The sequence below is a fragment of the Drosophila suzukii genome, chromosome 3 (genome assembly GCF_043229965.1).
Source record: "Drosophila suzukii chromosome 3, CBGP_Dsuzu_IsoJpt1.0, whole genome shotgun sequence".
Classification (NCBI taxonomy): domain Eukaryota; kingdom Metazoa; phylum Arthropoda; class Insecta; order Diptera; family Drosophilidae; genus Drosophila; species Drosophila suzukii.
The window spans coordinates 48,612,709-48,638,296 of record NC_092082.1 but is presented as its reverse complement, the minus strand read 5'-3'; the positions used below and the strand labels follow the sequence as shown (position 1 = coordinate 48,638,296).

At 43.6% G+C, this 25,588-nt stretch overlaps 1 protein-coding gene across 7 annotated transcripts in view; it reads left to right on the top strand.

The window, feature by feature from the left end:
- Positions 1-23,323, top strand: part of Myo81F (Myosin 81F) — a 2,624,640-nt gene extending 2,601,317 nt beyond the window's left edge. For all 7 annotated transcript variants that reach the window (XM_070995759.1, XM_070995757.1, XM_070995758.1 and 4 more), the window contains 2 exons: positions 4,407-4,817; positions 23,093-23,323. In XM_070995759.1, the coding sequence (XP_070851860.1) occupies positions 4,407-4,817; positions 23,093-23,308 (627 nt within the window). In that variant the 3' untranslated portion in view covers positions 23,309-23,323. The remainder of the gene's footprint in view (positions 1-4,406; positions 4,818-23,092) is intronic.
- Positions 23,324-25,588: the final 2,265 nt, after the last annotated feature.

Genomic DNA, 25,588 nt, shown 5'->3' with positions numbered 1-25,588 from the left:
TGTAACAACAATTCTAAGAGGCTATCTACAAAATCATGGACGGATAAGGGTATAGCGAAAAGTGAGTCAGTAGGAGGAGAGCAAGAAATATCAGGGAGATTAAAATCAGTCAAAAGAATCAAATGGTCTCTGTTAGAAAGAAGGGATAGAACAGATTTAATCGCATACAGATGGTGCTCATAAATTGTTAAATCAGAGCCAGGTGGAATATAGGAGCATGTAACCAAAATAGATAGGGATTGCAAGGAAACTTTCGCACTAACAAATTCAATTTCGTTGGGGAAATCAAAGTTAGTTCTCTCAGATGTTAGGTCAGTGGTAATGGCAATCAGCACACCGCCTCCCTTACGTGAGGAGCGATCGATTTTAAAAGATGATATACTACGAGATGAAAACTTTTTACGTATAAATTCCAAAAAATCGTCAGATGTGGTATCTGGGGTGAATATAGAAACAAATTATTGCTTCCTATGTGGAACAACTGACAGTTTCTTACGTCCCCCAGCAGCAGATTGAACCTCACTAAGCTGAGAGCCAAAAACGGTACCTTCTGTACCTATAGGTACGGTCGGTACCGTAGCCGGCACTGACGTTTTTTTTACCACCAGACTTCCAGAAACAGTGACTCCACAGGAGTCAGCTGTATCCATAGGCGCAGTTGGTTCACTTACCCCTGCGTCAACAGAAACTGCTGCAGCTACCAAGTTCGGATTTGGGATGGATACCATTATCGTATTAACTGCCGCTAAGTTGGCTTTTTTGCGTTTAGGCGACTCAATTTTTATACCCGTTACTCGTAGAGTAAACGGGTATACTAGATTCGTCGGAAAGTATGTAACAGGCAGAAGGAAGCGTTTCCGACCCCATAAAGTGTATATATTCTTGATCAGGATCACTAGCCGAATCGATCTAGCCATGTCCGTCTGTCCGTCTGTCTGTCCGGATAAACGCTGAGATCTCGGAAACTATGGGAAGTAGGCTATTGAGATTTGGCGTGCAGATTCCTGAGCTTCTTACGCAGCGCACGTTTGTTTCAGTAGAGTGCCACGCCCACTCTAACGCCCACAAACCGCCCAAAACTGTGGCTCCAACAGTTTTGATGCTAGAATAACAATTTTAACTGAAATGTAATGTTCTCATCAATACCTATCGATTGACCCAAAAAAAAGTTTGCCACGTTCACCCTAACGCCCATAAACCGCCCACAAACTTCAAAAAATCGTAAATATGAACGCGGATATCTCGGAAACTATCAAAGATAGAGAATTGGGATTTCAGATTTATATTCCGTAGCCTTATACGCAGCGCAAGTTTGTTACGCGAATGTGCCACGCCCACTCTAACGCCTACAAACCGCGAAAACCTGTAACGCCCACAATTTTTATGCTAGATAAAAAATTTTAACTGAAATGTATGGGTCTCGTCAATACCTATCGATTGGTCCAAAAAAAAATTTGCCACGCCAACTCTAACGCCCATAATGCTTAAATATGTATACCGCCGGTAGGTGGCGCATTTTAATCTCGCTTTGCTACTTGCATATCTCTATTTAGCTGAGTAACGGGTATCTGATAGTCGAGGTACTCGACTATAGCGTTCTACCTTGTTTATTATTAAATTGGACACAAACAGAATTGAACCCCTCATTGAGCTGTTTAAAAGCACCTGAAAGATTCAAAAGGCTGTCTCGAGACTGCTTCATAAAGCCCCTCATCTCTACTACCATTTCCTCGCAGGATCCACATGACTACATAAGACCACAATTCAGATCAATGAAGTCTTTGACTCTGCCAGTAAATCCAGCACATTTAACGTTCATTATCGATTCGCAGAGCCAGCAGAAAATAAAAGGGTCTTTAGTTGAAGACGAAAGAGTACAATTTTTCTTAGAGCTGGCAAGAGCCATTTAAAGGAAATGAAAGAAAATAAAATAATATATGAAAAATGCCTCAAGTAAATTTGGCACTGGGATCAAATTCCAAAACAACAAAGGCACAAAACACGGAAAAAATAAGAGCGTGAGGTCGAGAGAGCGTAAATTACAGTTGTAATATAGAGCGCGAGGGAGAGAGGGAATAAAAGAGTTTTAGCAAGTTTAGTGAGTGTAAAATTACACAAACAAAGCAAGGAGATTAAACAAATCTAATAGAAATGTTAAAATAACTATAACCACATACCCGTTTGCTGGGAGATCTAGTCAAAAACACTAACACAACTGTTAGGCTAAGCTTTGTTAATAAACAAACACAAGATACTCGCAAAAAATCACTGCAATAAGACAAAAACTCAGAGCACAAAAGTAAACAAATCTGTTCACAAGCGACGCTAAATCAAAAAAAAAATTTATTTCTTCCAAGAAACTCAAAAGCAATCCCTTTGTTTACCAAACGAATTAATGCGCTTATATTTGCCACTCTTATTTAACAGCTTTGCTTATGCTAAATAAGTAATCAAAAGGCTAAACTTTTCCCATGTTATCTTGGGCTGTTACAGGGCTACATATACTCGTAGTTGCGGCTGTAATAAAACCACAAAGAAAATTCTTATGGCTCGATAATTTTGGTAGGAAATAAAAAATAATACAAAAGTTCACTCACATTTTTCATGCTCCACTCGCATTTATTTGGTGACTAAAAAGACTCAAAGATAATTTCTTACATAACTACTCTATATTCTACTTCCCCCTCTCCGCTCTCCGATGTTCGGTCATTGCTCTCTCCGGGATTTTGTTTAAGCTATGCTTTATCCCCCTGTATCGCACAACCGTATACGGAGCCTCTCTGTCGTGTTCTCGTCCGGACTACACACTATCAGCCTCTCTCACTGTTCCCGTTTATATTATGAGCATGCGATGTAAACTTTTGCAACGGTCAGAAAATTACCCCAAATTCAAATCGTTAACCGGAAATGAACTCATTACGGAGAGGTATTGGCTTTCTCCGAGGTTTTTTGGCTTTATACGGTATTAGACATCCATCGGATTATGTAACAGGGGTAAGAGTGGTAAAGAGGGGTTAGTGACGATCACTGGGACCGACTTCGATTCCACTGGTTTTCTTTTCCTCCTACGAATCACATCTGCCTCAATTTATACGCAAAGAGTCTGAAATTTCCCCAAACATTACCACGGCCTTTAGCGCCCGCGCGGAAACAGAGAGAACCGGGCTTAAATCAGCAGCACTTGTAACTTACTGGATCTACTTCTTCTCTCTCATGGGTTGGTACTACCGCTTCTTTCCCGCTGATGACACCTGGCTTTTTTCCGTTGTGTCTTGACGTGGCTTCTGGCGTAAAATTTGTATATTTTTTTCCACAGGTTTCTGGACGGCGAATTTAATCCAAAATTATATGAAGCTCTTAGACACCTCTGGGATCCCTAACTTTTTGAACAAACTCACCCAGTGGATTTGGCCCAGAAAATTTAAGTTTAAATGACTTCTTTGGTCTAATTTGGTTTATTGCCGTAGGTATATGGTGTTTCTTTTCGTTTGGGATCACCCGCGAATAATTAGGTGAAACTCACCCTGACTTTTTGGTTAAAGTTCACTGCAAAGCGAGTTTAAATTAATACAATATTAAAATTATACGAGAATCAACAACCAAAAGAAGGTATCTTCGGCCTCCAGCAAGCACGAAATCCGACTCTTCCTTTTCCTTTTTCGAGCTAGCTTGACACTATTTGGAGAATGCCAACCGCTTTATCTGACGTATAAGGTCTAACGGAATTAAGGTCTCAGCTTAAAGGTTTTAAGGGTATTTTGGGGGCAGCGACGAGGTTCATAGCAGTACTTACAATTGGTTTTGTATCTTTAATCGGCGCTGCAGAAGTTGACAACGATTCCAATATCGAACTGTTGGCGACGGCGATCGTTGATGTTGTTGTTGTAGTAGCTGCGGTTGCAGAACTTAACGAGGTCACTTCGCTCGAAGCTGGTTGTAAAGTTCTATACTGGAAGCCCCATTAAAGTGGGAGTTGGAGTGAGTAGGGCGGGAAAATAAGACCGTGCTCTTGCACTGTCAGTGGAGATTACGATTTCTCTGGTTCATCGAGCTAAGTATTATTCGCGGCACTGCCTATTCTTAAAATTTTGCTTTTTTTTTAATGCATAGCATTAACTATTGTATGAATGTGAATAATTTATATTTTGATATATTGTCTTTTCGCCTTTCTTAGACTACTCCAGTAACTAAGGTTATACGCTTTTTACTTTTTTGAATGAGCTTTTTTGCTTTTGAAGTTTTAACTTAGAAAGAAATATACTAGAGCTGCGCTCGATAGGACTTTTATATATAATTTTGTCAGGGGAGAAAGGGATTCATTACAATTCGTACACCTCTCTAGTCTTACAAAACCACATTTTTATTTGAACGCTTTAATAGCTGATTTAAATTTCTAAATGTTTCAGGTAAATACTGGAGCGATTTCACAGCAGCAACAGTACATGTTTCTGTTTAAGAAACATTTATTTTGTGACAACTATATTAATTTGGATGATACTGTTGAAAAGGAGCTTTTATACCATCAAACTATGCACAACTTAAGAAGTGAAAGATACCCAATAACTGAAATGGAAGCCATAATGTTAACGGCTCTTCAGAGTCAACTTGAGCTTGGAGATTTTAGTCAAATATTGACTGACTACAGGCTTATCGCAAGCCATTGCTTGCCCCCAAGATTTGTACCAAATATCCCACATGAAGCTGTCGCAATGCATCATCAAAGTCTTCGAGGAATGTTACCAACAGAGGCTAAAAAGGCCTTTCTCAATTTAATACAAAGTTGGCCTCTTCATCGTGCAACCATCTTCGATGTTATGGTAAGTTATAAAATATACGTTGATTTTGACAAACACAAAACTATAAATGAAAACGTCAGGCTCAAAGCAAGTATTCAAATGGATTATTGTTGTTCTGCCAAATTGGGTAATAACTAGAAAAATGAACTAATTTGGTTACAAAACATTTAGCAAGTAGAATAAAAGGCTTTCCACCATATGAAGTATATATCTGCTTGATTCGGATCACTAGCTGAGTCGTTCTATTTATCTCCGACTTTCTGTCTGTCTGTATTCGTATTAAACCAAGAGATTCTGAAATTTCATCTTAACGTAAGATAATTTGTAACGCCAACCAACCATGCAAATATTTGGAGGGAACTGTTTTGATGTACGAACCAAAATTTGAATTGAAATGCATCTATTTTAAAAATGCCTTTAAAGTTACCTAAAATTAGTTTGCCAGTAATGTAGGATTGTGAAGATATTTAAAAAATTTAAAAAATTAACTTATCGCTTTTCAAAAAAAAGACAAATTATTGAAATGTTTTTCAACCGACTTTGTCGCCACAATTAATTAACGGTGCTAAGCAAATAAAATAAAAAAAAAACAATTCAGAAGTTTTACTTATCATTTAAACGCTCGCCCATCTACAAACTGCTTCGTCACACCGACCCGCTAGTCAGTGATCACATTAGAACGTGCGCCCAACCAAAAGCCGCCTGATCACACTGATTCGATGACCATATTTGAGAGCGCGCCAACCCATGGGACAGCTGGTCACACCAAACAATTGGTAACAAACTTTAGGATCCCGATAACACGTTATCGATGAGGAAAGTTTATAAAAGGAGGCACCCAAAACAGAATGTGTCACTTGTACTTAGTCATTATTAACGGTAGTAGTTGTTGACTAACTAGGACATGACACAAATCCTCGGTTCATAATCGGGTGTCAAGTATCCGTAAAGATTCGGTTCAGAATCGGCCATCTCAGAATTTGGTTTATAATCGGCACTACCCACCTGGAAAGGATCACCGAATTGCCGCGTATGAACTATAAGTCAGCCCCAGATCCGGTCATGATCGTTTAGTCCGGATTCGGTTTATGAATCGGACCCAGTCCTCGCGACTCGGTTCAGAGTCGGGCCTCATAGAATCCGGCTTGTTATCGGCTCTACCGACCTAAAAAGGATCACCGAATTCCCGGGTGTGGCCTATGGGTCAGCTCCAAAATCTGTCATGATCGCTTACTCCGGATTCGGTTTAAAAATCGGTCCCAGTCCTTGTGAGTTCCCTCCAGACGTCATTCCTCCGGCCCCCAACCAGAAGATTACCCGGACCAGTGGCAGCCGAATACAACGATTCTGACCAACCCAATGACTCAACGCACTAGACTACCTTAAAGTGGTACCCTTCCAGATATGATCTAGGCTTTCGGATCGCTCAGACGATCGCCAAGCACTCCTTCTCCGTTGTTGAATAGTTCTTCTCCGCGCCGTGTTTGGATTACTTTTTCGCCCTTTTCGGTGTCTTGGGTCAGTATTGCTCTTATGTCGTAGTCGATGGCGTCTGTTTGCAGGATGAAAGTCTGCCACGAGTCTTGCCTTTACCTACTCAAGCGCCATCTGGTGCTCTGGTGTCCACTTCCACTTGCTGCCTTTGCGTTGCAGGTCATTCAGGGGCTTGACAATTCGGGAAAAATCTGGTACAAAGCGGCGGTACCACGACGCTACTCCTAGGTATTGCCGGAGTTCTTTGACGTTCGATGGCCAGCTCAGCGGTGGCGGCTACTTTTTCCGGATCTGTTCCTATTCCATCGCTAGTCACTCGATGTCCCAGGTACAGCAGTTCCTTCTTAAATAATTGGTATTTTTCTGGATTAAACCTCAGGTTTGCATCCTTTAAACGCCGGAACACTTCTCTTAGGTTTCTTTTGTGTTCTTCTAGCGTACGACCGATCACTATTTTGTCATTCTGGTAAGCGAATGCGTGAGGTGACATCTCGGGGCCAATTACTTGGTCCAAAGCCCGCTGAAACGTTGCCGACGTCGAGTGGAGTCCAAACGGTATTACCCTCACATGGAATAGACCTTGGCCTGGTACCGTGAACGCTGTGTATTGCCTGCTATTTTCTTCCAGTGGGATCTGCCAGTATCCATCCTTCAGGACCACAGTGCTGATGTACCGCGCTTCACTTAGTTGATCTAGGATGTAGTTCATGTGGGGCATTGGGTAGGCATCCTTCACTGACTTCGCGTTGATCTGTCTGAAGTCGACACACAGTCTCCACTTGCCTGTCTTCTTTTTCACCATCACGATGGGGGAGCTGTATGGGCTCTTTAAATCCTCTATGAACCGCATTTGGAGAAGCTAGTCCACCTTTGCGTTGATTTCCCCTTGGATTTTTGGGTTCTTGGGGTAGTATCTCTGCTTGATTGGCATGTCATCATTCATTTTGATCTGGTGCTCTGCCATACTTGATGTTCCCGTCATTGTGCTGAAGTTTTCCAGCTCTGTTTCCAGGAACGCTGTAGTATCGTCCAACTCGTTTACCTGTTGAACGACTGCTACGGATAGCTACTCCGTGTAAAATCAACAGGCTTTTGTTATATTGTTTGTTGCCGAATTCGACCTCCATCTCGAGCTGCGCATTAATTCCGCCGCATCTTCCGTCTGCCCACCTAACTTGCCGTCTTGTTATCCTTCCTAGAGCTGCACTATTGTCCGTCATTTCTTCGCTAACGAAGCTTGCCGTTGCTCCGGTGTCGATTGTGGTCTTGTAGCTGATCCCATTAGCTTGCCTTTTGGTTTGGAGAGGTAGCATTGTGCGATCACCGCTCGCCTCTCTGCAGCTGAGATCGCTGGCCATTTCCCGATCGTTGGCAGCAATCGATGCTCCTGACACCCACCACACCGGTCCTGATCCGCCAGCCTGGTGAAAAAATCTCTTGGCAGAAAATAGGTGTGGAAGCTTTCTATGAACTCCGCCCAGGTTCTCCATTGCTTGTTGTTGGCGATAAACCAAGTCAAAGCCCTTCCCTTAAGCAATTCCGGCATCGCTCGGGGGATCATGTCTAAATCCGAGCCGTACGTGTTGGCGGACCATTCTACCTGCTCCAGGAACTCAAATGGTTTTTCCGCCTGGTCGAACCTGAACGACCATTCGCGGACCTGTTTAGAGACCTTTGCATAGTCTGACAGGCAGGATCTCGAGGTTCACGCTGCTGTTTTTCTAGGTTAGGTTAGGTTAGGGCGGCTGTCGGACTATAGTCCGACACACTTAGACCTCAATGGGTCCGTTGTGATACCGCATGATCTCGTTTCTTCCTTCTCTAGGGTCCCGTTTCTAGTAGTTTCAGCTTGTGTTAAGCTGATCAGCATGTCTTTCACCCGGAAGATTTAATAAAGGCACTTATGCTTTTGAGATTAATCTCCGATATTTCGGTAAGATCGTCGATGAAGGGGCTTCCTAAGTGTTTCAGTCTGAGTCTGCATAGGGCTGGGCAGAAGCAGAGAAGGTGTTCTACCGTTTCCACTTCTTCCTCATCCCTACAGCTTCTGCAGAAATCATTTTGCGGGGCTTTTAGCCTGCCGGCATGTGCGCCAACAAGCCAGTGGCCTGTAAGATCTCGGATCAACATGCCACACTCTGTGCGGCTGAGTTTGAGTAACTCCGAGGTTTTTTTGTTGTTTATCACAGGCCATGTCTGGTGAGAGATGCGACACTGTGGTGCGTTTTGCCAATGGGTGTTGGCTAGTGTGTTGAAGTGGTTTTTTATGTTTAGCTTGCAAGTAGCCATGGGCATACCGACATTTTCCTCTCCTGGTAGGAGAGGCTTGGTGGTGCCCTGCCTGGCTAATTCGTCCGCTATGCAGTTGCCTACGATGTCCCGGTGACCCGGAACCCATATTAGGCTGATAGTAAACTGATTTGCCATCTCGTAGAGAGATCTGCGACAGTCTGCTATTGTACGGGAGTTGGTTTTTGTCGAGTAGATCGACTAAATAGCCGCTTGGCTGTCACTATATATGTTTAGGTGTCCTCTCTGGCGGCTAAGGTTCCTTAAACAGGTTAGTGCTTCTTTTATAGCGTGGACCTCCACCTGAAAGAAGCTGCAGTGGTCCGGGAGCCTGAATGACTTCCTGATATCTAATTGTTCGGAGTATACACCTCCGTCTACGTGTCCTTCTAATTTGGAGCCATCTGTATAGAAACAGATTGCGTCCGTCGTGCCCGGTCGGCCCTGTTCCCATTGCTCTCTATCAGGAATAAGGGGCTCAAAGGGTGTGTGACTATATTCAATAGATTTGCATAGATCCGTGATTTTCGGAATCGATTTATCATGCTGGAGAATTTTAGCATGGCCATAAAATTGGGCTTTCCACTGACCTGTGTCCCTCAGTCGAATAGCTGCCGATTTGGCCCTTTCCATGCCTGCTAAGTCCAGGCTAGGGAGGTTCAAGATCGCATTCAGCGCTTCATTCGGGGTGGCTCGAAGGGCTCCACTAATACACAAAGCCGCCATTCGCTGTACTTTGTTTAAAGGAGTCAGTATGCATTGTTTGTGTAAGGCGGTCCACCACAGAGCCACTCCGTACAGTAGGATTGGCTTGACTACCGCTGTGTATATCCAGTTAACTATTCTTGGGGACATGCCCCATCCTAGCCCGATTGCTTTTTTACAGGAGTAAAGTGCAATGGTCGCCATTTTGGTTCTCACTTGGTTATTTAAGCCCCATTTGAGGCGCTTATCTAGTGGCGTGATCGCTAAAGGAGAGATTACAATTGTTTAAAATGGGTGGGTTAAGTTGTGGAATTTTGTACCTATTCGTAAATAGAACAAGTTCTGTTTTCGAGGGATTTACCCCGAGTCCGTTCGCTATCGTCCATTCCGATAGTATTTTAAGTTTAGCGGTCATAAGATCGCAAAGTGTTTGTGGATATTTTCCATTAAAGATGATGGCGATGTCGTCTGCGTAATTCACGACCTTACAACCTCCTCCCTCCAGAATCCGCAGTAGTTTATTTACTGCGATATTCCACAAGAGGGGTGATAGTACACCTCCTTGCGGGGTGCCTCTGTTCACTAGTCTAGTCTGTGTTGAGGTCCCTAGTGTGGCTGTGACCATTCTGCTTGACAGCAATTTATGGATTAGCCTCACCATTGGCGGCTCAACCCCTAGTTCTGTGAGAGATTCTGTTATAGCGGTAGGAAGCACGTTATTGAAGGCTCCCTCTATACCCAGGAAGGCGATCAGTGTGTATTCCTTGATCTTGAGTGATTTCTCGATGCTGTTTATTACCAAGTGTAGCGCCGATTCGGTTGACTTACCTTTGGTGTAAGCGTGTTGTGCTTCTGATATTTGTGTCGGGTCTACGGTGGCCCTTATGTGTAGGCTTATCATTCTTTCAAAGCTCTTAAGTAGGAATGATGTTAGGCTTATTGGTCCTTATCCTTTGCTGTGGTGTGAGTGGCCTTCCCTGCCTTGGGAATGAAAACCACCTTTGTTTCTTGCCATGCTGTTGGTAGTTCTCCTACCGCCAGGATGAATTGGAAGATTTTTTTCAACCAGTTTATGGCTATTTGTCCTGCTTGCTGGATGTGAGCCGGTGTTATCCTGTCCGGTCCCGGCGATTTGTATGGTTTGAAACTATGAATGGACCATTTCATGTTGCGGTCTGATAGGAGTGGATCTATTTCGATTCCCTCTCCTGTTCCTCTTTTAGGTGGATGACCTGCTTGTTGGCTCCCCGGGAAGTGAGCGTCTAGGAGCAGGTCCAAGGACTCTTTACTGGAGTCTGACCATGATCCATCTGCTTTTTGAAGATAGCCCAAGCCTGAGCCTTGCGGCATCAGTTGTTTTTTCTATGTCAGAGCAGAAGGTCTGCCATGCCATTCGTTTTGCTCTTCTAATGGCCTTTTTGTAAGAGGCTAGTTCAAACTTGTAGTTCAGCCAATTGGTGTCCTCATTTCCCGCCTTTGCTCTGTTAAACAGGCATCTGCAGTTGGTTTTGAGGATAGATAGTTGTTGGGTCCACCAGGGGGGTTTTTTCCTTCCTCTTGGTTTCTCTGTGGGGCATGCCACTTTGAAGGCAGTGTTGCATGCCTCTGTGAATTTGTATACTGTTTCGTCCAGCTCATGTGGGTTTGTGATGCTTTCTGACGGTTCCATGGGGAGGATATTTGTCAGAACTTCTTTGTACCTGTGCCAGTCTGCTCGTCTGGGGTTAGCGAAGCTGACCGGCAAGGGCGAATCAAGGGACAATACGGTTTCTATGAATCTATGGTCCGAGAAGGAGTGCTCGTCAGAGACTGCCCAGTTTTTGACTGCGCCTACGAGTGAATCTGACACCAAAGTTAGATCTATGATCGTTTGGCAAGCTTTAGTTATGAAATAAGGTCTTTGCCCCTATTGCATAAGAATAGGTTCGAATTTAGAATAAAATCAAAAAGAGACTCACCTCTGTCGTTGTTGTTTGGGCAACCCCACTGGGTGTGATGGGCGTTGGCGTCACAGCCTATTACTAATCCGTACTTGAGCTTTTCGCATTCCTCTGCCAGTCTTCTGACCAGCGCATCTGGGGGGTTTTCCTTCTCAAAGGCCAAATAGGCCGATAGAACCCTTATAGAGCCACTCTGCAGCTCCAGGCTTACTGCGGTGTTGTCTCCGTTGCTGTAATTGCGAAGTAGAAATATACTAAGATGCCTTTTGGCTAATATGCAGGTTCGAATTTTACCTTCTTTGGGGTCAAGCATAAGCTTGTATTCAAGCATAAGCTTGTATTCCTTTTTTCCTAGTCCAGCAACCTTGCCTCCTACCACCCAAGGTTCCTGTACGAGGACTAGGTCGGCTCCGCCTTCTGTCAGGCGAAGCAGAAGTGCAGCAGACGCTGCTTTACTGTGGTGAAGGTTGATTTGTAGAAGTCTTAGTGACATCTACAGCTTCAACCTCCACCACAGTGACGTCGGCCTCCTCTGTGTCGCTGAGGTCCACGTCCTCGATTGCCGGTCCGAGCGCACGCATCTCTCTGCTCAGCGACGAATCGGTAGAGTAGCCGTCCTCCGGCCCACCAGGTGCCTCCAACTCCTCAGCAAGCACCTGCTCAACTGGGTTGCCGGCAGAGCTGCTAGCGGCGTTGGAGTCGCCCTTATACACTTTGATGTGTATCGCACTGAACCCGAAGTTCAGCACTCCACGAGCAGTCTCGATCGGAGCTACTGACTCCTTGTTCAGGACCAAAGCCACCTGGTTGACGTCCCCTTCATGCTCCTCCACCTTGACGACTTTCCAGTCCTTCGTGGGGAGGTGCGGGTTGCATTGTTGCAACATGAAGAGGATGTCCTCCGGCGTCTTGATCGCTGCTGGAATCCAGATCCTGGCTCGGGGTCTACTGGGGACATCGCACCAGTCAAGCGCAACGATGTTCGCCCCTTCGTAAACCTCGCCGAGCTTGCTTGTCGCCTCTTTGTACATATCAGCCGACCGCTGACTGTCGCATGCTACCACCTTGACGCTGCCCTGGTACCAGCCCGCGTCCATGCAACAGGGCGAGGTGCCTGGCTTCTCTCGTACCATGCGCAGGCAAATGAGGGAAAGGTGGGACTCCACTGCCTTCCACTTGTTTCTGGGGATCCTGCCATCCGGATTTCCCCTGTCAATCAGGCCGAGTAATACACGATTCTTCGTGATTTCGGCGAAAGAGACCGATGGCTGGATCTTTGATCTCTTCGCCGATGGCCCAAGTAGTTCGAGGGATCGCTGCCTTTTCGCCTGAGTCGCCTCTTGAGTGGGCTTTTCCTGCCCGTAGTTTGGGAGCACCTTCCTTGCCCACTCTACCTTCTTTAGCCATTCAGGCGAAGGCGTGGCAACGGTGCTCCTGGTGTGTGAGCGCAGAGTCTGGGTGGCAGTCCGCCTTTCTGCGTATGTATATTTTGTACCAGCGGGTGGCCCGAGCGCCTTGGCAGTGCCTACCGTTGCTTTCGGCGCAGATGCGCACGTCGCGGAGGCGTTTGCGGTTGGCTTTCTGCCACCCATCATCCCCACTTTGGGATGCGGCCCTTTCTGGGCCGTGCTGGTATGGAAGGTGGAACACCAGTGTTCGTCTTATCCATGGGTTTTTTAAGAGTACCCGTCTCTGTGTTTTTTGTTTTTTTGTCTTCTGTTTTCTGTTCCATAATTTGGTCCCACGAGTTGCGGAGAAGGGGAAAAGTCCGCCCGGGCAGAGATCCGCGATGCCCGGGTAAGGCGATAGTTAGAACAGGGGGTCGCCATGTCCCTGAGCACACCGTTTGAGACTGGGCTAGTTTTGATCCGGGCCCCCAGCCAGGCTGACTCTTGGCACGGTCCGTATTACACCGTAGTCCGGCCCGGAGTGAGATGTTGATTGGGAGGGGAGTTGGGTAGGTGTTGTGTTGGGAGTGGGTTTGTGTAAAGCAACTATTTAGATGCGGCTGAACAACTCGCATCGTCGGTATTGCTTCGTTGCAAAATACCCGCTGGCTGTCCGGGACTGTTTATTTACTGGGGTTTCCGTCCACGGTACCGTGTTTGACTTATCCCACCAGCTTATTCACAGTTGACATCGAGAGAGGTCGTCCGCTATCCGCAACCTGCGACCCGCTCGGTTTCCCCAGCTAGGCGACTTTGGAACCATCTCACCAGTTCCTCAGCCGAGTGCAAAACAGTATTGCAGCAATTCATTTCGCCACAATGAAACAGCTTCGTGATGCAGCCGAATCGTATTTCGTTAATCGATGTCGGCCAAATACGAGCAAGAAAGAGTATTCACCGAAAGCCAGCAACTTAGAGCAGAATGGTTTCTGCGATGTTAAACCACCAAGGACAAAGGAATCCGTTATATGCTACAACTGCGGAGAAAAAGGACACTTTGCCAATTCGTGTCCAAAGGAGAAGAAAAAGTCACGTTGTACCAAATGCAACAAGTTCCACGAGCCAAATGGAAGTTGCCAAGCCACCAATGTCATGCGTTTAGGAGCCGCAAATCAGGACAAACTTTTCACGAGGAAAATCTGCGTACACTCGCACGATTACAGCGCCTTTATCGACACGGGTAGTCAAGCCAGTCTCATCCGACAATCGGTTGCCTAGCAAATAAACGCCAAGCGCCACAAGTGCTCTATGAAGATTAGAGGCATTTGCGGAGGTTCATGTATCCTCACAGAAGCGATGACTGTGGATATGGATATCGATGGGAAGACGATTACAGCGAAAGTGAATATAGCAGACAACGATCTATTGCAGGAGGACTTTCTGTTGGGACAGGACGTCATCATCTCCGCTCATCTCTAGCTCAACTTTGAGTCAGGCGATTCTAAAATCAAACGAGCAGTCCATCAGCCGACAACCCCTGTAAGCACCAATATCGGGAAGCTGCTAGAAAATTTTCAGAACGACAAGGAAAGTAAGCAGATGCGCAGCTTACTGGAGAACTTCGCCGATGTTTTCTCGACAGGATTGGAAGGCATAGGAAAGACAAGCGTGGTCAAAGCAGACATCACCGTCGAAAGCAACCAGGTAGTAGCACAAGCCCCATACCGAGTATCCGAGCCAAAGAAAGAAATCCTAAGCAGCATGGTCGACGAGCTGCTAAAGCAGGACATCATCACGTTGTCAACATCAGAGTACGCCAGCTCGGTGGTGCTCATCAAGAAGCCGAATGGTAGCGATCGAATGTGCGTCGATAACCGCCGCCTAAACAAGCTGATCAAGAAGGACACTTTTCCAGTGCCGAACATCGAAGAACGTCTGCAGCAGGCGAAAAGGTTTAAGTACTTCTCATCCCTAGACCTCAACAGTGGATACTATCAGATAGAGATAGTCCCAGAGAGCCGAAAGTTTACTGCCTTCATCACCACAGATGGATTATACGAATTCAAGCGACTTCCGTTCGGATTGAAGAACGCGGTTTTTAATCGGCTCATGGCAGAGTTACAAAAGAGAGTGCAGAAAGGCGACATGATACACTACATGGACGACATCCTTATTGGCAGTCAAACATTTGATGAGATGTACGAGAAGCTTGAGAGGATCCTAAAAGTTTTAAAGGAGTGCGGATTAACGCTAAACCTGGACAAATGTGAGTTATATAAGCAGTCAATAATATTCCTTGGTCACCAGATACTCGCAGAAGGAATCAGTCCTGGAGAAATTAAGACGAACGCCATCAGAATGTTCCCGAAACCAGCCAATGTTACCGATGTGAGAAAGTTTTTGGGTCTCACTGGTTATTTCCGCAAATTCGTTGCTGGATATGCCATCATTTCAGCGCTATTAAGAATCCTATTGCGCAGGGATCAGCCGTTTTCGTGGAAAGCGCCACAAGAAGAAGCCTTCGACGAATTAAAAAAATGTCTAATATCAAATCCAGTTGTCACCAGCTATCGTCTAGACGCAGAACATGAACTACATACCGATGCCAGCGCCGTTGGGTTAGCCGGAGTTTTGCTACAACGTGAGGAGGACCAGTTGAAACCAATCGCTTATTATAGCCGAGCTACTTCTAAGCCGGAGAAAAATTACCACAGCTACGAACTTGAGGCTCTAGCCGTCGTGGAATCGTTGGAGCGATTTAAATACTACATTTATGGCAAAAAGATAAAGGTTATCACCGACTGCAAAGCCCTAAAGACGTCGATGGAGAAACGAGAATTGATACCCCGGATTGCAAGATGGTGGTTACGCATTCAAGAATTCGACATAGATATCGTTCATCGAGCAGGAACACAGATGAACCACGTAGACGCACTTAGTCGAGCTCCGTTCGAAGATGCTCGAGAGATGGATACCGCAAGTCTGAAAATAGCAAAAACGATAATCGACGAAGAGGACTGGCTATTTTCCATACAACTACAGGACGAGAAAATACAGAAAATTGTCGCAAACATGAAATTGGAAAATAAATCTGAGAGCGACGAGTATGTGATCGAGCAAGATCGCTTGTTTCGAAAACATGGCAACAATTTATTATGGGTTGTGCCGAAGCAGTTGAGATTCCACATTTTACATGAATGTCACGATAAGGCCGGACATTTGAGCACGGATACGACTATGGCAAGAATTCTAAACTTATTTTGGTTTCCCCGAAAAAGAGTTCCAAGAGAAACGAGCATATTTTGGTAATAGTCGATGCATTCACCAAATTCACCATTGTACGAGCGGTGAAAAGTACAGCCACTAAACACGTCCTGGATGTCCTGTAAGATGTAACCAGCTACCTGGGAATGCCAGATCGAATTGTAACCGATCGTGGCCCAGCATTTACATCAAAAGATTTCGAGAAGTACTGCAAGTCAAACAATGTAAAGCACATTTTAAATGCTGTAAGGACACCCAGAGCCAATGGTCACGCAGAGCGAACAAATCGCATCATTTTGTCAATGTTGTTGCCTTCCAGTGACATCGATAAACGTTGGGATGACAATATCCGATCAATCCAGTGGAGCATTAATACCATGGTAAATAGTACAACTAAATGCTCTCCCTTTCAGCTCCTGTATGGGTATGAACCTTGAGATATCCTGAAGAACGCGATAACCAACATCATTCAAAGCCAAGACCAAAAGATGCGAACCGATTCGGAATTAGATCAACTTAGAGCAGATGCTGCGAGAACTGTCAACGATCACCGAGCTGCCGCCAAGAAACGCTACGATGCCAAACATGCGAAGCCAACTGTTTACAGCCTTGGAGACCTTGTGCTGGTCGAGAATGAGCCATTCAGCACGGGCACATCACGCAAATTGGAGCCGCGCTACAAAGGACCTTTTATAATCAACAAGGTCCTGCCGAACGACAGATATCTTGTAGAAGATATCCCTCACGCACAACGAAAGCAGAGACACTACAAGTCGGTGTATTCGTCCGACAAGATGAAGCGCTGATGTGAGCTGCCACCGGAGGAGCCCGATGAAGATGACGACTTTGAAGATGATCCACCCCATGAATCCTGCGAGGACGCAGAGATTTGTCAGGAGAGGCCGACTGTGAACAGCGCCTAATATAGTATATACCAAACCTTCAATATAAGTGTAGAATAAGTCCTTTTTTATAATGTTACCAGACTCTACAAATGTAAAGTAGTCGAGACAGAGATAGACTCCAGAGCAGAACGTGTGCAGAACACTTATAGTTATAATTTCTATATGTAATAATATATCCAACACAACTATCCTAAATAAAACCTACACCACTCGAATAGCTACCCTTCTCATTTGTTTGCAGCACTAAATTGGCAGCAATGAGCTGAAAGCAAGCGAAAAGCATAAAATAAGCTATTTTACTGTAGTTTTAATGAATGGGTAAACTTGTACTTTTGGTTTCAATTTTGCTCATTGAACTATTTGTCCATGTAGTTCCGTATTGAGTTGTTTTAAAAATGTTGTCAATTTTGCTTATTAGTGGTGACATGTGTCTGTATTGCTCGCACTTGCGCAAAATCGTTCAGTCTGAGAAAAAATGATCAGCTTAATAAGCCGACCAATGCCGTATAATAACCGCATTAGCATTTGCGGAACTCCACCGGACTTTGGACTCTGCCGTGAACTTTGAACCGGAAGAAGAAGTGCCCCATCTCGGCAGCGGAGCGGCACACAGGAGTGACACATGCATCACGGGAACCAGCGCAAATTGGTTGGGCTTGTATGGAGCCGCGGCCAAAAATATTTCTGGTGGTGATATCGCAATGCAATTTTGTCCAAATATGTATAAAAATATTCTTAACACACTGTAAAAAAATCGTATCGTATAGCTTCCATACAAAAGGATGGCGCGACATTTCATACAATAATTTTTTTCCAAGACTAAATTAAATATTTGACCTCTTAATACAAACGTTTGTTAAATCGTAATCCCTAAAATTAAAACAATCAGAAATTTACACATAACACTTATTTTATTCATCGAGCAACAAATGCACACGGCGTGATAATATTGTTTTTTTTGTGCATTGTAAATTTTTTTGCCCACTTATAAATGGGTCTGAGGTTAACAGCAATCTATTTAATAAATCCCTATTTGTGTCTACTCGAGCCATTTTTCTAGTGTGAAACTCTTGAAATTTTGTTATTTCCTTGTCTTTAGATTCGGCAGCTTCTTCCGACAACTTTCCTATCGTAACAAGGGCATAGCTTATAATTTCAGAACCGTGGACTAGAACTTTGTGAATGGATGGTAGAAGGTAATACCATGGATACAAATTAATAAGCATTTTTGCGGTGTCAAGTGCCAAGCATCCAAATTTTTCCGAATTGATTTTATAGCCAGATGCCATGCATTGCAGTTATGTCGCACACCTAATTTTAACATTTTCATGCAATCCTGTAATATCAGCAGACAATTTCGTATCGCTAAAAAATATTCTTGCCGTATTACCATCATTAGAAGTTCCACTACCTCCACTCCTTGGTTGATCGACATGTAATCCCATTCGGGTGCGGAAGTCTGCTTGAATTTGAGTTTTCCAATCCCTAAATAATTTTTTATCTTCTGGGGTACATATTCGCCAAGTTTTAAATGCAATCTATATGCCAAATGCAAGAAATATTAAAAAACCAAATATACGAGTGCAATGGAGACAACCCAAATTCGAAATGTTCTTTGTGAATTTTTTTTTAAGCATTTATTTAAATCATTTGTTTTTCTCGGCTTTGCGTCACATATGTAGCATTTACAAGTAGATGTTTTACTTAAAGCACTACAGACTTTTCCGTCAACCATTGTTAATTGCAAACGATGTGAAATTGTTATAGATTTGGTAAGTACTTTACATGTATATGGCTCCAGCGCAGAAATTTTGTCTCTAAAGTATTTAGCTTCATCTAAAGTTAATTGGGTTGTTTCTTTTTGGAATTGGTACCTTATTAGTCTGCCGTAACGTGTTGATGACGGTCGAGGATTTTTCCAAATTACTTTGTGTTTCTTGGGATCGTTATTTTGTTATTTGAAGTCACAAACAAATTTGAATCATCAATGTTGTTGTTCAATGTACTGACGTCAAATCCCCACTTGCCAATTAAAATCAAGTCGGCCACGCTTTCATCACTAATGGACTCAAGGACATCAGCTTGAAGTTTTACAATTCGTAACGCCGTGTGATCCAACAAGCTTTGCAGCTCAACTTCTGCTTGGGATTCGGGATAAGATGACGCTTTGGCCGCCAGAAGCTTTTCATAACTTGGTAGTAAGTTAAAGGAAGTCTTACTATTAACAAAATTACGAATAAGCAAATATTGATGTTTACTCATATTTGTATCAAAAAAGAGTGATAAGACTTCATCAACATTAAATTTTGTAAGCGATGGTTGAGATAAATTGCATGGCTTTTGACAGCTCAGAAATTTTACGACGTTTTGTCCGGTAAGAAGCTTTTTTAAAATCTGCTTTGGGTCGTCCACGGTCAGGATTTTTTGTTCTTGATTTTGCGCATCTTATCGGAATTGTTTCCTTTTAATTCAACCAATCAGATTGATATTAGAGAACTGGCGATTTCATGCGTTTGTAATTTACCCAAAACGTTACAATCCTTTTACAAACGTATCCAATTCGCTTTGACACTTCACTCTTGTCAACAATAAAGCCGTTTTTAATAATATTCGCTCCTATACCTTCAATCAATTTTTTTCGCCTTTCAATGGCGCTACCCTCTTCGCTGCACCACACATTAAAAACATATAAACCTGAGAATACATACCTATAAGAAGAACTTATTCAAGTTTAAAGCAAGGGAATAAACAAAAAAGAAATCCAAACTATTAATAAATGAAAAACTGTTAATAAACACCATCTCAAAAGACGAAGACAGAGCAACCAATTTTTGTAGTGTAAAACTGACCCTGAAAAAGTTAAGACGGTGTTAGAATTTTTACGATTTTAAGCACATCTGCCATTTATTACCTTTAGAGCCAGGCAAACACATTGGTATACAACTTAATTGTGGATTTTTGTGGGGTCACTACTAAAACTTTAGCTAAACATAAAAAGACGTTCAAAATATAGACAAAAAACATGTATTACTTCAAATTAATATAACAAGAACAGTTTAACAAGTACGTTTTTTTATAATATCTCAAATTTTAGGAAATACCTTCAACTTCAAAATCCATTAAAAATATTTTAAATTTGGATACGTAATAAATGAACTACGTAATGAATGAATTTCAGCAAAAAAAAATGTTACACACTTATTACCTTTAGAGCCAGGCAAACACATTGGTATACAACTTAATTGTGAATTTTTGTGGGGTCACTACTAAAACTTTAGCTAAACATAAAAAGGACGTTCAAAAAAGACAAAAAACATGGATTATTTCAAGTTAATATAACAAGAACAGTTTAACAAGTACGTTTTTTTATAATATCTGAAATTATAGAAAATACCTTCAACTTCAAAATCCATTACAAATATTTTAAATTTGGATACGTAATAAATGAACTGAAAAAGTTCGGGTTTGTTGTGAAATATTTGCGATGCGCGCAAGCTGCGCTGTGCAAATTAACACCTGCTCTCAACTTCAATTCTATTTTTAGAAAGAAACGTTAGATTTCCAGAAAAATCTAGTTTGCCATGAAGAAGCTTGGACATTTAAGAAACGATTTGTTTATTTTCGTACATTTTTGTTGTTATGACTTTTTTTATTTTTGGCATATGGGCGCAACCACTGTGCAGATGGGCACTGGAGCTACAACAGTACGAATTTGAGATAGCGTACTGAAAGGATCAGCTAAACGTGGTGGCCGAGACCAAGATCTAAGCACGGCAACCAAATGCTGCTGGTCATGATGACAGATTTTCATAATGGACGGAACTGTGCAGTTTGCAAGCCGTATCTTCAAAATTTTCCTGGCTGCGATGGGTATCAGACAACAATTCACGAGCACATCGGAATCCACCGGCCATACAGCGGCGGGCAGGGAACCGCGTCTATCCAGCAGCCTATATAATAAGTAAACCCTAGGCACTGGACGAGCTTCGGAGAACCCGGAGGAAAACACCAACAAACTGATGCAGGTATTTGAGATCGTACAGCGAAAAATGGAAAAGGCATCCCAGGACCAAGCCAGGCACTATAATCTGAGAAGGAGGCAATGACGCGTTGGGCGAATTATTGTGGGCCAAGGAACATCACCTGTCCAAAGCGTCTGAAGGATTCGCTGCGAAACTAGCCCCAGAGGTACGATGGCCCTAACCAGGTTGTAGATTTCGTCTCTCCGGTGATCTGCAAAATACGCCACACACATTCAAAGAAAGAACGGACCGTTCACGTTGGCGAGATTAAGCAACAACAAAACGAGCAGACGGCAGACACATCAGATGACTAACAAGAGGTACAACGCGACAGGATTAAGCGTCAGGAGGAAGCGACAGTCATCCCGGCGCAGCGCAGGAAATATATACACTAGGATTTAAGCGGGGTTAACAGTTGACAGGAAACAAAAAAAAAGGGTAACTCACCACTGACAGAAAACCCCGCTGCAAACGAAGGCCAATAAGGCTATTTAAAACCGCTGTGGCCATTGTACCTAAGATTAAGGACAACGAAGGGGGGAAAAAAATGGAAAAGGAAAACAAATTAACCGAAAGCTGTACGGGCAGAACCAATTTTGCCAATTCACCATTGCCCAGGGAAGGGGGCGCCCCGGTTTGTAGGCGGTCGATTGTCACTGGACGATAGTGGCGATCGATGGGCGCAAAAAATACTGGAAATATCGGCAAAAAAATTAAAATATCGCAACGTTCAGGTGGCAGTCGATGAAACGTCGATCACGCACGGATAATGTGACCAAACGGAGGAACCATGGAAAGGAGTAAGACGAAGCAATGAGCAGCGTGCTGGGGATCGATAGCCCATGAGTATCGATATCCCAGTGGAAACATGTGAAATATAGGCGCGGGAGATTTGAAGTTGCTACGAGGAGGACGACCAGCGCTGTAGAACCTCAAAAGAGTTAAAAGCGTCGAGGGAGCATCGAGGGAGCAACGATTCGCAAGGATTCGAAGGCTAAGTATGCAAGAAAACGCCGGAGACTAGGAAGTAGGGGGAATGTGAGGAGTTGAATAACTCCCAACAAATCTAAGCAGCAGCAGCAACAGATGGCCGACCAGATACGCGGCGAATTCGCGTAGTAAAGGCGCGGCGAGGAGAGGTTGGAGAAGAGAGCTTGGAGATCAATGTGGGAGAATAAGAGAGTTTGGAGACCAAGGATGGAGACTAAGAGAGTTTGGAGACCAAGGATGGAGTATGAAAGAGTTTGGAGACCAAGGAGCGGAGAATGCAAGAGTGAAGACTTGGCGGGCAGAGCAAGAGTGCCGTGTGCAAAAGAGGATAACGGAACTCCACCGGAATTTTGACTCTTACGTGAACTTTGGACCGGGTGAAGAAGTGCCACATCTCGGTAGCGGAGCGGCACACAGGCGTGCCACAAGCATCACGAGAACCAGCGGGAAGGCAGCAGTGGGTAGAACCTTGGTTGCGTAAAGGAGGCATTTAAGGGGAGTCGTCCTGAAGATGCCCTGCGGTACGGCAAGTCCCGGAACGGCGTTGGCCCAAAGACACGCAAGACAAGAAAGAGCGCAGAGGACATCGGCAGCGACGCCAGCAGACATCACCGGCAGCCCCGTCACCATCGCCGAGCGGAGCTCATTGGGGAGCGCAGGAACGTCGCGGACGTCAAGCATTAGGGTGAAGCTGGATGGAACGTTCGTCTGCGCTAGGCGTAAAGCAAAGTGAGCGGCTAGGCAGCTTCATGGCGTTAGCCTTGACTGTCAGCGCGATATGAGCAAGAACCTAGCGGGACTGTCCGGGACTGAGCAAGGGACAGGTATTGCCTCGAAAGGAGTTGCCCTGGAGAGCAAGGCTTGTTCACCCTAGTCACTGTTACCATTCGAACCCTGTGTTTTTTCACTGATCTATGAACACACAATCTTCTGAGCTAGCCGCACGAATCTCGTGGCGAGCAGACCAACAAAATCAGTTCGTTACACCAAATAACAATCAACATTTTGCAATTCAATCAAGATTGCACACCACATGCAGAAATTTAGCTGTTCTCTCTAATACGTCCCTAATGGCGCTATAGAATAAGTAGATAGGTGGCGCAATAGGGTGGTGAGGTCGTGAAAAAAACAAAGGTGCTTTAAGCATATCTTCGTCCCTCTCACATTCCCTTAAGCTGATTAACGGTTCTAATAGTTTAGGCCATCGAATATAACGTTTTCTCTTGTTATTGTTATAAAAATGTATTAAAATATTTGGTTTAAAAACAATTTTTAATTCTTTTTTTTTTGTAATTTCAGCAAAGTTTTACTTCAAACTGGCCCCGAATGCTGTGGCTTGCAATTGACCAACAAGGTATTCACTTACTAGAACATCGTTCAAGAAATATTTTGTGCTCTCACAGCTACGAATCCATAATGTCATTTTCCCCAAATTTAAATTCATTAATGATTTTTACTGGATCTGAAAAAAAGCAATCTAAAGTGATTTTAAGTACTTCCCAGGTAAGAAAATGAAAATACTTTATCTTTGAAAGGAAACTTAATTGTAAGGGGGACTTAATTTTAACAAAATATTAATTTCAAGTTATATGACAATTTCAGTGGCGGATCCTGAATTTGGTTGTCGGGGGATTTTCAAAAAAACTCTTTGTTGAGACTTACATCCCCCCGTGGACACAAGAAAATAAAACAAACGTTTCGATGGACCTTTCGAATTATTTAGACATTAATTATACGGTTCTATCTCAGGCAGCTAAATGATATAGTAATCCGATTTTGATCAAATTTAATAACTATTTCTAAAATATTTAAAAAATGCTGGTATAGAAGAGAACTTAATCAAAAACGCTATAGTCGAGTATCTCAACTATCAGGGGATAAGCGGGATTGTAATGCGCCAAATACCCGCGATATCAATATATGGATATGTGAGCGGCAGACAGATTTAAGCGTTATGGCCGTTACAGTGGGCGTGTCAGACTTTTGCCAATGGATAGGAAATGACGAGACCAAAACATTTCAGTGGTATTTTTTTTCTAGCATGAAAATTGTGCGCGCCACATGCTGGAGCGGTATGTGGGCTTAAGAGTGGGTGTGGCACACTGACGAATTAAATCTGCATGCCTAATTCCAGTATAGCAGCTTTTGTAGCGTTCATACGGACAGACGGACATGGCTAGATCGGCTCGGCTAGTAATCCTGATCAAGAATATATATACTTTATGGGGTCGAAAACGCTTCCCATTACCTGTTACTTACTTTCAGACGAATCTAGTATACCCCTTTATTCTACGAGTAACGCGTATAGTACCGAAGCTTTAATTATTTTCCTATTATCAATAATCCGATCAATTCTTTGGCAGCTACTACTGTGGGCAAAAAGTGAGGTGCGTTTTAAATTTAAATTCGCTGGCCTAACATTTCGGGCTAGTTATTTTTTCTAGAGTTGGCAGGACTGTTAACGATATCTAGTCAAAATTCCATGTTAATATCATTATCAGTAATATATTTACGATTGTGCTTACCAATCGACCAAGAGTGCATTTTTCGATTTTTCGACCGAAAGCTCCTAATTTTCTGCAAAAAAGTCGTTGATGTGTGTGAAACAATGCATTCTGACTATCAGGACAATCTCAAATGCATGATTGCGGGAGATAAGACCAATCAATAACGTAAAGAGCGTGTCAAAGTCGCTTAAAAATCAAGGTCATGATAGTTTTTATACCCTTGCAGATGTTATTATGATTTCAGTCAGAAGTTTGCAAAGAAGTGAAGGAGACGTTTCCGACCCCATAAAATATATATATTCTTGATCAGCATCACTAGAAGAGTCGATCTAGCCATGTTCGTCTTTCCGTCTATCCGCCCGTTTCTACGCAAACTCTCAGTTTTAAGGCTATCGGGCTGAAACTTTTCGAAAAGTCTGCTTTCTTTTGCAGGTAGTATATAAGTCGGAACCATCCGGATCGAACAACTATATCCAATAGCTTCCATAGGAATAATCGGAAAAAAAAACAAGGAAGAACGCTAAAGTCGAGTACCTCGACTATCAGACACCCGTTACTCAGCTAATGGGACCAAAGGGAAATGGAGATATGCAATATCAATATATGGTTATGTGGGCGGTAAACAGAATTATGCGCGTTAGAGTGTGAGTGGCAAACATTTTTTTGAATCAGTCGATAGGTACTGAGGAGACTAATAATTTTCAGTTAAAATTTGTTATCTAGCATGAAAATGAAGTGAGCCAAAGGTTTGGGCGGTTTGTGGGCGTTAGAGTGGGCGTGGCATATTCGCGTAACAAACTTGCGCTGCGCAGGAATCTCAGGAATCTGCATCCCTAATCGCAGTATTGTAGCTCTTATAGTTCCCGAGATCTCAGCGTTCATACGGACAGACGGTCAGACGGACGGACAGACAGACAGACAGACAGACAGACTGACAGACTGACAGACTGACAGACTGACAGACTGACAGACTGACAGACTGACAGACTGACAGACTGACAGACTGACAGACTGACAGACTGACAGACTGACAGACTGACAGACTGACAGACTGACAGACTGACAGACTGACAGACTGACAGACTGACAGACTGACAGACTGACAGACTGACAGACTGACAGACTGACAGACTGACAGACTGACAGACTGACAGACTGACAGACTGACAGACTGACAGACTGACAGACTGACAGACTGACAGACTGACAGACTGACAGACTGACAGACTGACAGACTGACAGACTGACAGACTGACAGACTGACAGACTGACAGACTGACAGACTGAC